Here is a 13663-nt window from a genome sequence, read left to right on the forward strand (position 1 = left end):
CAAGACCCTGCTCCAGAAGTTTCTCTCTCAGGGATCCCCTGCCCTAACTAGGTCTCTGGTGTCTTGGGGAATAAATGCTCTTTGGCACATTACCACTTCCTCAAGAAATTTGCAAAAATGAGGGCCCTTTGCAAATCCTTGTTCTTATTGTTGTTGTTTTAAAGATTTTATTTATTTATTTATTTATTTATTAAAGACAGATGGAGATCACAAGTAGGCAGAGAGGCAGGCAGAGAGAGAGAGAGAGAAGCAGACTCCCTGCTGAGCAGAAAGCCCGATGTGGGGCTAGATCCCAGGACCCCGGGATCATGACCTGAGCTGAAGGCAAAGGCTTTAACCCACTGAGCCACCCAGGTGCCCCCTTACTGTTTTTAATGCAAATTATCTCCCTACTTGGCTGGAAAAAGGGACCAAACACAGTACTTACTTGTCAAACCCAGGCTTTCTCTAACTAATTGTCCTGCCCCTAAGGATTCAGGTGGACTCTTCTTTGAAGCACCTTTTGGGGTGTGGCTTCCCAGTTCAGCCTAGCATCAGTGTCTTCCCACTCTTTCTACCCTGTAGCACACCAGGAAGACAGGAATACATACGCCACCTGCTGGAGCCCAGGAGGCAGTGCCGCGGCTGAGACAATGTGCTGGCCCGGAGGGTCCTGGAGTGTCCCCAGGGGTCCCAAGGGCCAAGGGTGTCCGTATCTCTGCACGTTTGTGTCGCATTCACAGCACCCTAGCTGAGAAGCCCTGGACAGAGATTCTCTCCTTCCTTTGAGGGCACTGGTTTCCCACACACTCCACGGATGCCATCTGTCCTTGTAAGTGGCTACAGCTCACATTGTGAGGGCTTTAAGGTGATCCTCAGGTGGATCTGAGTTCCAAGCTCTGTCCTCAGAACACAAGCCTGCCCTGTGTCACCAAGAGAGTGCCTTGCCCGCTCTTGCACCCACCCCCCGCCCCAGTGTCATGGCTTCTGACAGGGAATAGTGAGTAAGCTCTCTGTCCCTCTCTCTCTACACCCACCCCAACCAGAATTGTTCATCACTTTGTCTCCTCCCCTGGCCCCTGACCTGACATCCTGGAGAATGTTCTCTGCACCTGCTCTGAGATGCCACACAGCAATGGGCAGGAGTGTCTGTCTCTGAATCATGACAGAGCCTGCTTCTAACACTGCCCCACACAGTACAGGGCCTGCCCAAGGCCCCAGGGTGAATCTGTTCAGGGGCACATTTGCAGGCACAGTCATCCACAAAAACAGCAGACTGGCTCAGGGTTTGCATTGCCTTCAAGCCAGAAGTGGGGTCCTGCTGGTGCCTGCTCCCTCCATCTGACCCTGGCAAGCTGAGTGCCATCCCTTGCACCTGCCCCCATCCCATCTGAGTCAGTGTCCCCCATTCCAAAATGGTGGTTTGGCCTCATTTCCCAACCTCAACCAGCATAGCCTCCCCGCTCCCTCTTATGAACTTAGTTTCACAAGGAAGGAGAAGTCAGGGGCCTCTCTGCCCTCTAAGTTCTGGAGCTATGATTTTGCCGTCAGTCACTCTCGCAGTAAGTGGCCCATCCAGCCCGATGTGCTTTCCAGGATGTATAGTCGACATGCCTCCAGATGCCTTTCTAGTCACAGCTTGCTTCTTTCTTCTGGCGGTGTGAGGCAGGAGCCCTGGCCGGGAATCCTTGCGACTCTCCATAGCGTCCCCAGGGAACCTGCACCAGCCAAGCCCCTGCGACACCCACCCCACAGAGCAATGCTTGGCTAATTGCCCTCCGTCCTGCACCTGCAGCCTGCCCCAGGTGCCCCCATACTTGACAACAGATCCATAATCCAGAAACATGGGTCAACCGCAGGTTCCAAGTGCCTACCTGGGGGCCTGGGCTGCCTCCCTGCTCAGGTGTCAGAAGCACAAGGCCCGCCAGCGTTCCCATGGGGGAGGAGAAACGTCCCTGGGCCAACAGTCCAAGAGAGTGGATCTTACTTGACACCAGATCCAAGAGAGCCCTGGGCAGGAAAGAGTTTCTGCCCTTAGATCCGCTATAGGGCCTGGTCAGAGAAAAAATGAGAGAAGTCAAAGTACCTGTCAAGATGAAGGCCAAGCACACCTGCAGCCTTAGTCACACTGTGGTCTTCAAACATGGCCCCACCTCCATCCCAGGAGCTGCCAGCAGCTTCCCGGGCCCCCGAGGTGTTGACTCTGGCAATAAGGGAGGGTGCTATGAGCGCACAAGGTCTGAGGGTCAAGGCAAGGGCAGAGCGACCGATAAGCTAAGTGGGGTTTGGGAATGGTTCCAGGCAGAGGCACATGTGCCACCACTTTGCTTTTCCCCTGCCGAGAGCTGGAGCTATGAAGGACTTCCCAGCTCAGGCCTGAGACATCCTGGGCAGAGGGTAGGACAAGGCGGCCAGCCGTGCCCCCAAACAAGAGCTATCTGAGTTTTCTTCCAAATGTACTAGTAAGGATCCCCTAAAGCCATGGTTCTTCACCTTCTTGGGTAGAAGGGGACCTTTGAGAAACTGATCAAAACCAACACCTTCTGCCTGAAAAAATGTTGCATCTGCTATGTGGCTGAGCTTGGTGTCTGGTCCCTCTGCGACCTGGTTGATCCACAAGCAGGATCAGAGGATGGGAAAGCTCTTGGAGGGTGGGGTGAGAAGTGGGTGGAGGTCACTGAGTGCCTGGAGAAGGGGGAGCAGAACCTGAGGTGAGAGGAAAGATGGTGTTAAAGATCTGAGTGAATTTAAAGATCTGGTTGGCTTTATTCAACTGTTCTTCAGGTGGGCAGCATCCCTTCTAACAAACAGAAGGGTGCTCTGAGGAGTTCAAAATGGAAGCCTTGTGTAGGCAGAAAAGGAGGAAGATAAGCAAGTTAAGGAGCAAAGGGAAAGAAAAGATTGTTTTATGCAGGTTGCCTTCCTTTAGGGGGAAGGGCAGAGGGTCTTATCAAGCAGATGACCTCACGCGTGCTGGTCAGGAAATTCTGGACTGTTGGGTTTAAAATTCCACTCCTGGGAGAGGCTAAAACTGCAGTTAGGTAAGCTATGAAGTCTTTCTTCTTAACAATGGGAATCTCTCTCTCTCCGGGATGGCTTCTGGAATAAAGAAAGGATGCTATATCCTAATCTGGTTGGGTTAGGTGTTAGTGAAGCATCTTCAGCTGGTCCTGACTTGATCACCTGTCCAGGGAAGAATCCAGCAGGAGACCAAGAAGAACACAATTCATGGAAGGCTTTGGGAATAACATGGAAGTACCTCCTCCCTTCCTTTTCTCTTTGGGTCTTAGTAAATAATTTAACACCATCATGTTGAATTCTTTGTGTGGCTTTCAGGTTGCCAGACAACTTTCAAACTTGGCCATTGTAATGGGCAAACCATAAGGTTTTGCCACCCCACAAACCGTGCCTCCAGGGGGGATCCCTCTCCCCTCAGGTGTAAGCAAGACCTTGCCTCTAACTATAATAGAAATCAACCAAAGGTGATGGGAGGTCACTACCTTAATCAGGTTACATTATGTACTACTCCAGCTTGCTAGGGGACCTACTCTGGAGACTGTCATTGCTGGATGGATCATTTCATTCATGTTGGGAAAGCTTATAATGGCAAGACACTTCCAGAAGCCTCTACAAGCTGGGAGTAGTTTCTGGGAGCTGAGGGTGACCTTTGGCAATAGTGTGCAAAACCCAGGGAGGACCCTTGGTGATATAATCTCAAGGAAATCTGCCAGCGACCTAAATGAGCTTAGAAGCAGATTCTTTCCAGTGAGGCTTCCAGATGAGAACCCAGCCCTGGACAACACTTTGCAGCTTTGTGTGACCCAAAGCAGAGAACTGCTTAGCATCTGTTAGGATTTTTACCTGGACTCTTGATCCACAAAAACTGTGGGATAATAACTATGCATTATTTTAAGCCACTAGGTTTGTTATGAAGCAATAGATAGCTAGCATGGCCATGGGCCAAGAAAGTAGCTTAATGGCTTCTTGTCCCTGGATGGTAGTTACTAGAAATGTCCATGCTGGTGAACAAAAGCAGAGAGGTTCCAGGACATGGATAAGTGGTCTCTCATTGTGTCTCATGTGTCCCTGTGTTGGCTTGGAGTTTAACATTTATCAAGTCTTGGACATTATGCTTTTATTCTATGAATCCATTCTATATCTAAGCCTTATCCTTGAACACTGTCACTGTGAACCACCATCAAGTCTTCAAGGGCCTGGATTTGCTTCATCTGCAAAAGAACCCAAGATAGAGATAAGAGATATGAGGTTAAAACTGATGGTTGCAAAAGCACAGCTGGCAAAACCTGTCCAGACTTCAGTGAAGTCTGAGTTGTCTCGATTGAGCAACCCTACTCATTTGGAGAGTTTTGGATTACTTGTGTCAACCTGAATTCTGGTTACCAAAGCTTTCTCTGATTTGGCTGGTTTCCACTTAACTTTTGATTCATGTCATTAATTGTTACATAATGCTAACATTTGTGTAATACTCAATGATATATTTTTTTCTTTTCTACTCAACTAGCATGTATCAGGTGCCAACTGTGATGCCAAGGACCATGAGCATTGACAGATGATGAAAGGTGGCCCAGGATGCTTATGTGACTTGCTCACTTACAAGGTCACAAGTGAACTGGCAGAGGCTGGAATCCAGCCTTCTGGCTGCAGAATGTTTGGGTCCTAAGGTGATTTGCAGGAATATCCCCAACCGCTCTCTTACAAGGCTGCCCCTCATCTCTCAAAGAACATCCCTTCTTGCTCCTATTCAATTCAGTCCTTCAACACCTACCATCACAGTCTCAGAGACAAATACTGGGCTGAAAGGACCACCTAAGGAACCTCTGAAGTCTGAAGATCAAGGCTTTCAAGAGGCTCTGAAGATGGCAAATGTGTTCCTATACATACCCTGTCTGGCTTTCAGGGGCACATGTAGGGATGGAAGATCCCATCTTTGGATGTCCTCAAGCTCTGTTGATCAAGATCAAATCTTCCATGACAAGTTCCTGAAAGCAAAGACCCTGTGACTGACTTGGTTTCCACAAGAGCCAGCTGAGGAGAACTAGGTCTCTGTGCTCGGCATCAGGGGAGGGCAGGGTGATGATATTTCGGCCTTTGTATCCAGCCCCTGGCCAGAGCTCCTTAAACCCTTATAATTTCCTAAGTGATAAGAGGTATAGGAGCATCTTTTTTATTATAATATTTGATTTTTGTCCTTTGCTCCTGAGACAGCTCTAGACTGATAAAGATGAAAGGCACAACTTTTGTTTTTCATAACACACGCCTTTCAGCACCATCTGTGTTTGTGTGCATGAGGTGACTTTTGGAAAACCGCTCAAGATAGGACTGGGGGCCAAGGGAATCAGTCTGTGTTCCGAGAGTTGGAACCTTCAGCCCCACCCCAACTTCTAAGAAGGAGACAGGGGCTGGAGTTTGAATTAATCACTGATAGTCAATGATCAATAATTGATCATGCCTGCATAATGAAGCTTCCATTAAAAGAACCCTACCTGGAGGAGGTCAGAGAGCTTCCTGGTTGGTGAGCACATGGAGGTCCCAGAAAGTGGTGTGGCTGGAGGGGACATGGAAGGGATGTCCATGGGGAAGCTCTGTGATTCTTCACCATACTTCGCTCTGTGCATCTCTTCCATTTGGCTGTTCCTTGAGTTGTATCCTTTATAATAAAGCAGTAATAATAAGTAAAACACTTTCCTGAGTTTTGTGAGCTATTCTAGCAAATTATTAAATCCAAAGATGAGGTTGGGGGAAACCTTTGAGGTCTGGACTTGCACTTGACTTTGGAAGTGAGGGCAGTGTGGGAGTCTGCCCCAAGTCTGGGTAGTATTAGAATTGAATTAAATCATAGGATGCCCAGTTGGTGTCTACAGAGAACTGCAGAAGCGTTTGGTGTCAGAAGTGTTGAGAGTACTCTTTTCCTCTGCAGGGCCGTGGCGGGAGCGGCTGTGCTGCTAGTCTCTCTGAACTATCCAGCTCCATCCTTGTCGCCTCGGTGACACCCTCACTCGCCGCCAACATGACTGAGCAGATGACACTTTGTGGCACCCTCAAGGGCCACAACGGCTGGGTGACTCAGATCGCTATGACTCCCCAGTTCCCGGACATGATACTGTCCGCCTCTCGAGATAAGACCATCATCATGTGGAAGCTGACCAGGGTTGAGACTAACTATGGCATCCCTCAGCGTGCTCTTCGGGGTCATTCCCACTTTGTCAGTGATGTGGTCATCTCCTCAGATGGCCAGTTTGCCCTCTCCGGCTCCTGGGATGGAACCCTTCGTCTCTGGGATCGCACAGCGGGTACCACCACATGCAGATTTGTAGGACATACCAAGGATGTGCTGAGTGTGGCCTTCTCCTCTGACAACCGGCAAATTGTTTCTGGCTCCCGAGATAAAACTATCAAGTTGTGGAATACTCTGGGTATATGCAAATATACTGTCCAGGATGAAAGCCATTCAGAGTGGGTATCTTGTGTCCGATTCTCACCCAATAGCAGCAATCCCATTATTGTCTCCTGTGGCTGGGACAAGCTGGTCAAGGTATGGAACTTGGCAAACTGCAAGCTGAAAACCAATCACATCGGCCACACGGGCTACCTGAACACTGTAACTGTCTCTCCAGATGGATCCCTCTGCGCTTCTGGAGGGAAGGATGGCCAGGCCATGCTGTGGGATCTCAACGAAGGCAAACACCTCTATACACTCGATGGTGGGGACATCATCAATGCTCTGTGCTTCAGTCCTAACCGATACTGGCTCTGTGCTGCCACGGGCCCCAGCATTAAGATCTGGGACTTGGAAGGCAAGATCATTGTAGATGAACTAAAGCAAGAAGTTATCAGTACGAGCAGCAAGGCAGAGCCACCTCAGTGTACTTCTCCGGCCTGGTCTGCTGATGGCCAGCCTCTGTTTGCTGGCTACACAGACAACCTGGTGCGTGTGTGGCAGGTGACCATCGGCACCCGTTTGAAATATGGCAGAGCTTTAGGAATAAAACATTGGTTTGCTGACTTAAAAAAAAAAAAAAGAAGAAGAAGTGTTGAGAGTAGTGGAAACAAGATTTCCCCTTGTTGGAGATTGTTTCTTTGAGGCAGACATTCCTCCACCATCATGACCCTAGCCAGGCCCAGCTTGCTCTCCTAGAGCTCAGTCCCAGGGGATGTCCATACATGATGGTGGTATGGGACCCTGGAAGTTTGTGCGGGCTTGAGCCCCCAGGACTAATTCTCCCTTCCCTGCTCCTGAGGCTCCTTTCCTCCATCTGCTCAGGCTGCTCACCCCTGCCTGGTCCCTAGCTCCTCTGTGTCCATCCCAGCTCCTCCGTGACCTCTTAATACTGATCCACACTCAGGAGTGCTCTCTCTTCTCTTTCCTGCCTGAGTACAGTGCTGGCAAGGACAACGTCCTTTTTGGAGATGCTCTCCTTAAGCTGTTCGTCAGGCTATTGCCTGAGCCCCGATCCCTTCTGGATGGCTCCTAGAGTGCCTTTGCACAGGTCCCAAATTCTGCGAACAGATACGTAGGACTTCTCCAGGAAACTCTCTTTTTTTCCTGAATGTCCTCCTGTCTGTGTTACCTGATCCTGGCCCTTTATCACCAGCTTACTCACTGCCTGCCCCAGGCTGTCCCCTGTGCAGACACTCTAGCTAGACTGAGGGATGGGTATTCCTAAGACCACATATTCATACCTTCATGTGGACTTCCTCAGTTGGTTGCAGCCCAGGCTCAGAGCCATGCGGGCTGCAATGAGACATGGGAGCAGGTTTCTCCACCTCTCTTAAAGGATCCTGGTATCTTGACTCTGGCAGCATTAAGTATAAGCCAGCCATTCCCAAGCAGTGGAGAGAGAGAGAGAGAATCAGCACAAGGCCAAGGATGAAAGCGCTCAGGGAGGCAGTAACTGGATGGACTTGTTCCCAGCGGGCGGAGGGCTGTACAGATGAGAGATTGGCAACCTGTCTCTGAGGTGGGGTGGGAAGATGTATATCCAGACTGCCACATCTGGCTTGGAGGGACTGGCCTCCTGGGCTCGGAATGCATCCTTTTTATCCCGGCTGTAAAAGCTTCCTTGAGAGGCAAGCGTTTTGAAATGCCATTTTTGGATATTGCCTGAGAATTTTACTGGTTTCACTTGGGGGCTGGTGAATGTCCAGACTTCAGAAGAATGAACCCTTTCTTACAGGCATCTGCTCTGTTGTAGGTACCGTGTTTTTGCAACACTATTTCATTTCTTTCGCACAGCAACCCTCTCAAACAAGTACGATTTTGCGCAGTTGTCACCTAGCATGCTTGTTTTCCTGGCATCTAGTTCAGTAATGTGTAAATGTGTTTTGGGTGCAGTGAGAACACTCAACTATCAGAGAGCTCACAGCTAAGAGGAGGGAGACGTGTGAACAATTACAACATGGTGTTCTTGGGAAGTTGGGCGCATGGTAGTCTGGGTCCTCTGAGCATCTGACCTTGAGATGCAATTAGAGGTGTAAGAGATGTCTTTGGCGGAGTGTCTGTGAGGAAAACAGGATCTCTTGCTTGGTAGTCTCAAGGAATGCCCAAGAGCTTTGCGAATCACTGGTTCAGGGGTGAAAATACTCTTTCCTTGAAAAAACAAGAACCAAGCATAGTTGTATTTCTCCGTCACTACTTCTCCAGTATAGCCTCAACCGTTATATTAATTTTTATAACTTTAACTGATGTGCCCTCGATTTCACAGAGAAAACTGGCCGGCTGCAGGGGGAAAATGGGTGAGGGAGAATTGTTCATCTTACACAAGCATCTGAGCAGAATGACAAAGCTCACAACCCACATAATGTACTTCTAGAGACACATGTGTCCCTTTTACAACTTAAAGTAGCAAAAATGAACTCAGTCATTAACAAGACCCCAAGGTACAACCTCCCTATACCATAAAAATAAGAAACAACAGCATGTAAAGTTAAGATTATGTAAGTAACAATGTTTTGGTATTTTACAGTATTTAGACATTCTCTAGATACCCAATGATTAAAACTAAACTAACTCAACAATATCAGTCCACCTTGGAAGTGATCTATCAGTTACACAAAGTTAATTACAGTTGGAAGAAAATGTTTTTCAGAATAATGACTAAATTTCGTCAAACACCAATTTATATAGTTAATAATCCTATGAGTTAAGTTACATTAAGTGTTAGCTTATGTAATAAGTAAGCCTGTCGGGACACCTGGGTAACTCAGTTGGCTAAAGTTTACCTTCAGTTCAGGTCCTGATTGGGATCAAACCCTTCCTGGAGCCCTGTGTGGGGCTCCCTGCTCAGTAGGGAGTCTGCTTCTCCTGCCTCTGCCCCTCCCCAACTTGTGCTCTCTCTTTGACAAATAAATAAAATAAAATCTAATAAATAAACAAATAAATAAATAAGCCTGTCTACATTTGGGAAGAAAAAGGTTTTCAGAATAATGACTGAATTTAGTCGAACACCGATTTACATAGTTACTAATCCTAATGTTAAGTAACATTAAGTGTGAGCTTATTTAATAAGTAAGCCTGGGGCACCTGTGTTGCTCAGATGGTTAAGCATCTGCCTTCAACCCAGGTGATGATATCCAAGTCCTGGGAGTGAGTCCCATATTGGGCTCCTTGCTCAACAGGGAGTCTGCTTCTCCTGCTGCCTGCTGCTCCCTATGCTTCTGCTCACTTGCTCGCTTGCACTCTCTCTAACAAATAAATAAATAAATCTTAAAAAAAGAGTAAGTAAGCCTGTCCACATTTGGGAAAGATAAGGCAAATAAAGTAAAATAAAATATATGCTTGTGTGACATACTGAAAAATAAGACAAGTAATAGACTATTTTTAAAAGATTTTATTTATTTTTTTAATTTATTTATTTGACACAGAGAGAAAGATCACAAGTAGGCAGAGAGGCAGGCAGAGACAGAGAGGGGGAAGCGGGCCTCTCGCTGAGCAGAGAGCCCGATGCGGGGCTCATTCCCAGGACCCTAAGATCATGACCTGAGCCAAAGGCAGAGGCTTAACCCACTGAGACACTCAGGCATCCCTATTTTTTTAAATAAAAATGATCGAACTAGTCTCATTTGCTAAACATGAATTTCAACAGGGATTATTAACAAGTATGGATTCTTGTGAGGAAAACAGGATCTCATTTGCCAAACATGAATTTCAACAGGGATTATTAACAAGTATGTCCAAATATGGATTCTAAAATGCTTCCGAATTGGTATCAGATATTCAATTCCTTTATTTGCAACAACAACAGGCAGAGAGAGCTTGTCGTTTTTTTGTTTGCTCCCACAATTTCAGCTACGGGTCAAAAACAAATCGCAGAATCACACAGAAGTCCGAGTTACCCGGTACAATGTATTAAAGAGCTGTTTGTCCCAAGGGCCACAGAAGTCTTCATTGATTTGAGCTAAAAAGAGACAAACAGAAAAACTAAAAGAGACAAACAAACCAGATTATCTGTTGTCTCTTACTCACTAGAGAACGGACTCAAAAAACTCACAAAAAGAAAATTCCTCACTGCTGCTGCCTGGGTGCATTGCTTACAGGCCATGTGGGAACCAGAAATCAAAACAAAACACAAAATCAATACAGAGGAAAGAAGAAAACTAAAGAAACAAAGAATCAGCAAAGTTAAAGTGCTATTGCTGCTCGGATTTCTTCTTGAAATTTGGAGAAGAGTTGCCCAGGCTTCCTTCAGAAGAGAGGTACCCTCCCCTGGCAACACAGTTTACCTTGTTCTGTCACAGGGATCCACTGGACATCTAGGAGGATGACCTCCAATACTACTAAAAGATTTTTTTGGGAAAAAGATTGAGTTATGACTCTCACACAAATATAAAATAAACAAAGCTTGTGTTTAACTGATTAGTGAATGAGGGAAACAGTAAGGTGTTACAGTTGACTCAAAGAAGAATTACACAAACACACAAACACACCCCCCTGTGCACACACAATGAAGAAGGCAAAAATGAATTTAATAGATGCACAACTCACTCCTTGGTGATGGGAATCAATTGTAACTTCACCAAATAAAATCCATTTGCCTTTCTACAGACAAGAATCATCTGCATGGCTTTCAGTTAACATACAGGGTGCTCAATAACACCACAATCATGAAAGGCACAGATATCCCAAAAGAGTGTGCCAACAATCTTTTTGTTCATTTCAAATTCTTGTGCAAATTGTCCTGACAGTAACAAGAGATCTATTGTGGACAAGCCAAGTTTGAGATGCCCTTTAGATGTCCAGTTGGAGATGTTAAAATTCCCCTAGATGGAACAAGTCTTTCCTTTTGAAGTTAATGCTTTTGACCAACATCTCCCTGGCCGCCACCTCCCCACAAGACTACCTGCTCCTTCTTATAAATCATATGTTAACTTTTTTAAAAAAGCTATTATTTAGCATCTACCACAATTGACTATAACTGCCTTTTGACTTGTTCTTGGTTCTCCCCAGTAGACTCTCAGCCACTTAAAAGACAACCTATTTCTTTTTTAAGTGTAGGACCCCCACCACCCAAGAGAAACCTTTGCCAAGGAAACAAGATAGATAGGGTTGCAACCACACTGTTCTACGGTTCTGAGATCTACCTAAGTGTTTGATAAAGAACTTGATAATCCCATATTGACGTCATGGTCCTGTGTGTGGTATGGTGGAAGTCAGAGAAACAGGTTGGAGTTGACGAGGGAGCAGAAGGCTAGCAGAGGACAAACCATAAGCTGACAACCTGCAAACCCTGCCCGCACTCCTGCGTGGGACCTGTGTGACATTCCTCCGGGAAGTTCCCAACCGTCTTAAGGCCCCCAGTATCCTGCGAATCTTTAACATATGAGAATCCTTCTGAAACCTCCCTCTCCCTCACCTCCCCAACTCCCAAGTATATATAATCAGTCACCCCTCACAACCCCGGTACAGCAGCTCTTGCTGCCCACAGAACCCGTCCCCTGTGCTTTAAAAAAAACACCTTCTTGGTGTGCCTGGGTGGCTCATTCGATTAAGCATCTGCCTTTGGCACAGGTCGTGATCACAAGGCCCTGGGATTGAGCCTCACATGGGGCTCCCTGCTCAGTGGGGAGCCTGCTTCTCTCTCTCTCTCTGCTTGTGCTCTCTCTCTCTCTGTGCATATGTGTCAAACAAATAAATAACATCTTTAAAAATAAATAAATAAATAAATAAGACACCTTCTTGCATGTCTCAATTTCTTCTTGGCTGTCAGTTCCAGACCGCACCCCACCAAACCTTGATGTAGGAAAGACGCTAGGGTTCAAAGCCAAGAATTTGAAAGAAAGAATTCTTGAGATGTCTTTGGTGCAAAAAAGTGATTTTATTAAGACAGGGGGACAGGGCCCATGGGCAGAAAGAGTTACTGTGGAGTCATGAGAGGTGGTGGTTATATACCTACGAGTTGGGAGGGATTTAGGGATCCCATAAGTCTCTAAGGAATTTTGGAAAACAAGGTCTTCAGGACCTTAAGGGGACTAAGCTGTTGTTGGGAAAAGGTTATTTATTACTGTCTAGTAAAACCGTAGTCATAGGACCCCTCAGATGTATATTGGTGGGCCATAGGCTTGGAGATGATTGCCAATGTGTATGTCGGGGGGCAGTTAGGGATAAAGGAAATTTCCAGAGAAATTTTTATATGCTAAAGCAGACTTACAGAGTCCTGGGGGAAGTGGGGGCTCAGGCTAGGATTGCCTTTTGCCCTTAGCAAAGTGTTAACATCGAGGCAGCTAAGTCCCTGGAGGAATGTTACTCTGCCTGTTTCAAGGACTTGTCAGTGGGCTCTACTTAGTAAGGAAATTTAATAATTTTCTCCTTTGGCTTTGTTTCTCACATCAACCTCACCTATATTCCAAAACCACATAATCCAAGAATGTAATGAACTGGAACCACTCCAGTCATGAATGGATTAATTAACTAACTAAATTAACTAATTAGTTATTTGGGAACTCAATGAAACATTGACTGAGAGGACTAAGGTCACAGAAGAAGTAGGAATGGGCAATGCAAGAAAAGATGCTTCAGGAAAGGGAGAACCCCATAGAGGTTGTGAAGCAAAAGAACAGGAAATGTTTGGGGAATAGCAAACTGGTCAGCGTTACTTGAGCTGAAGGCCAGGGAGCAGGTGGGAAGAAATCAGGCTGGCTAGTAGACAGGAGAGGAAGCCTGCAGGGGCCTGTAGCCCTGCATGAGATGTTAGATTTTACACTGCAGGCAGTAAGCAGTTACCTGAAGAATTCTAGTCAAGAATTCTTACACTTACCAGTACAGAGCTTTGATTAGCAGGAGTGGAGTGACGGAGGTGATGAGAGAAAAGGAGGCAAGCTGAAGACAAAGCAGAAGCTAATGCCCCACAATCCACCCACCACCATCCCACCCCCACCCCATTCCCTGCACTCCCCCACCCCTTCATGGGATATATGTGACATCCCTCATGCACTTGTGGCTGCCCTTAAGTGAAGGGAAGGAAAAACAAATACTTGTAGAGATTACGATCCTGCAAGACCTAAGTCTCCCTCCCTTTACAAATGTTTTAGCAATGTACAAGAACAAAGCATTTCTAACAATGATTTAGCTTTCAGAAGGAAATGTAGATACAGTTAAATGTCCTTATAACCTGCAGCCCATTGACAGATACTTGAAAGGGGCAGAGTGTAAGTTCCTCCAGGAAACTCC

General features: G+C 46.5%; 1 protein-coding gene across 1 annotated transcript; it reads left to right on the forward strand.

Moving 5' to 3' along the window:
- The first annotated feature begins 5907 nt into the window (after positions 1-5907).
- On the forward strand, positions 5908-7081 carry LOC116584128 (receptor of activated protein C kinase 1-like). Its single transcript, XM_032332066.1, has one exon. The coding sequence runs from the start codon at positions 6008-6010 to the stop codon at positions 7079-7081; it is 1074 nt and encodes a 357-aa protein (XP_032187957.1). The 5' UTR covers positions 5908-6007.
- Positions 7082-13663: the final 6582 nt, after the last annotated feature.

The sequence above is a fragment of the Mustela erminea genome, chromosome 2, assembly GCF_009829155.1.
Source record: "Mustela erminea isolate mMusErm1 chromosome 2, mMusErm1.Pri, whole genome shotgun sequence".
NCBI classification, from domain to species: domain Eukaryota; kingdom Metazoa; phylum Chordata; class Mammalia; order Carnivora; family Mustelidae; genus Mustela; species Mustela erminea.

Bases quoted from the DNA above. Each gene is read 5' to 3' on its own strand.
- LOC116584128 (XM_032332066.1), top strand. From the start codon at position 6,008: ATGACTGAGCAGATGACACTTTGTGGCACCCTCAAGGGCCACAACGGC.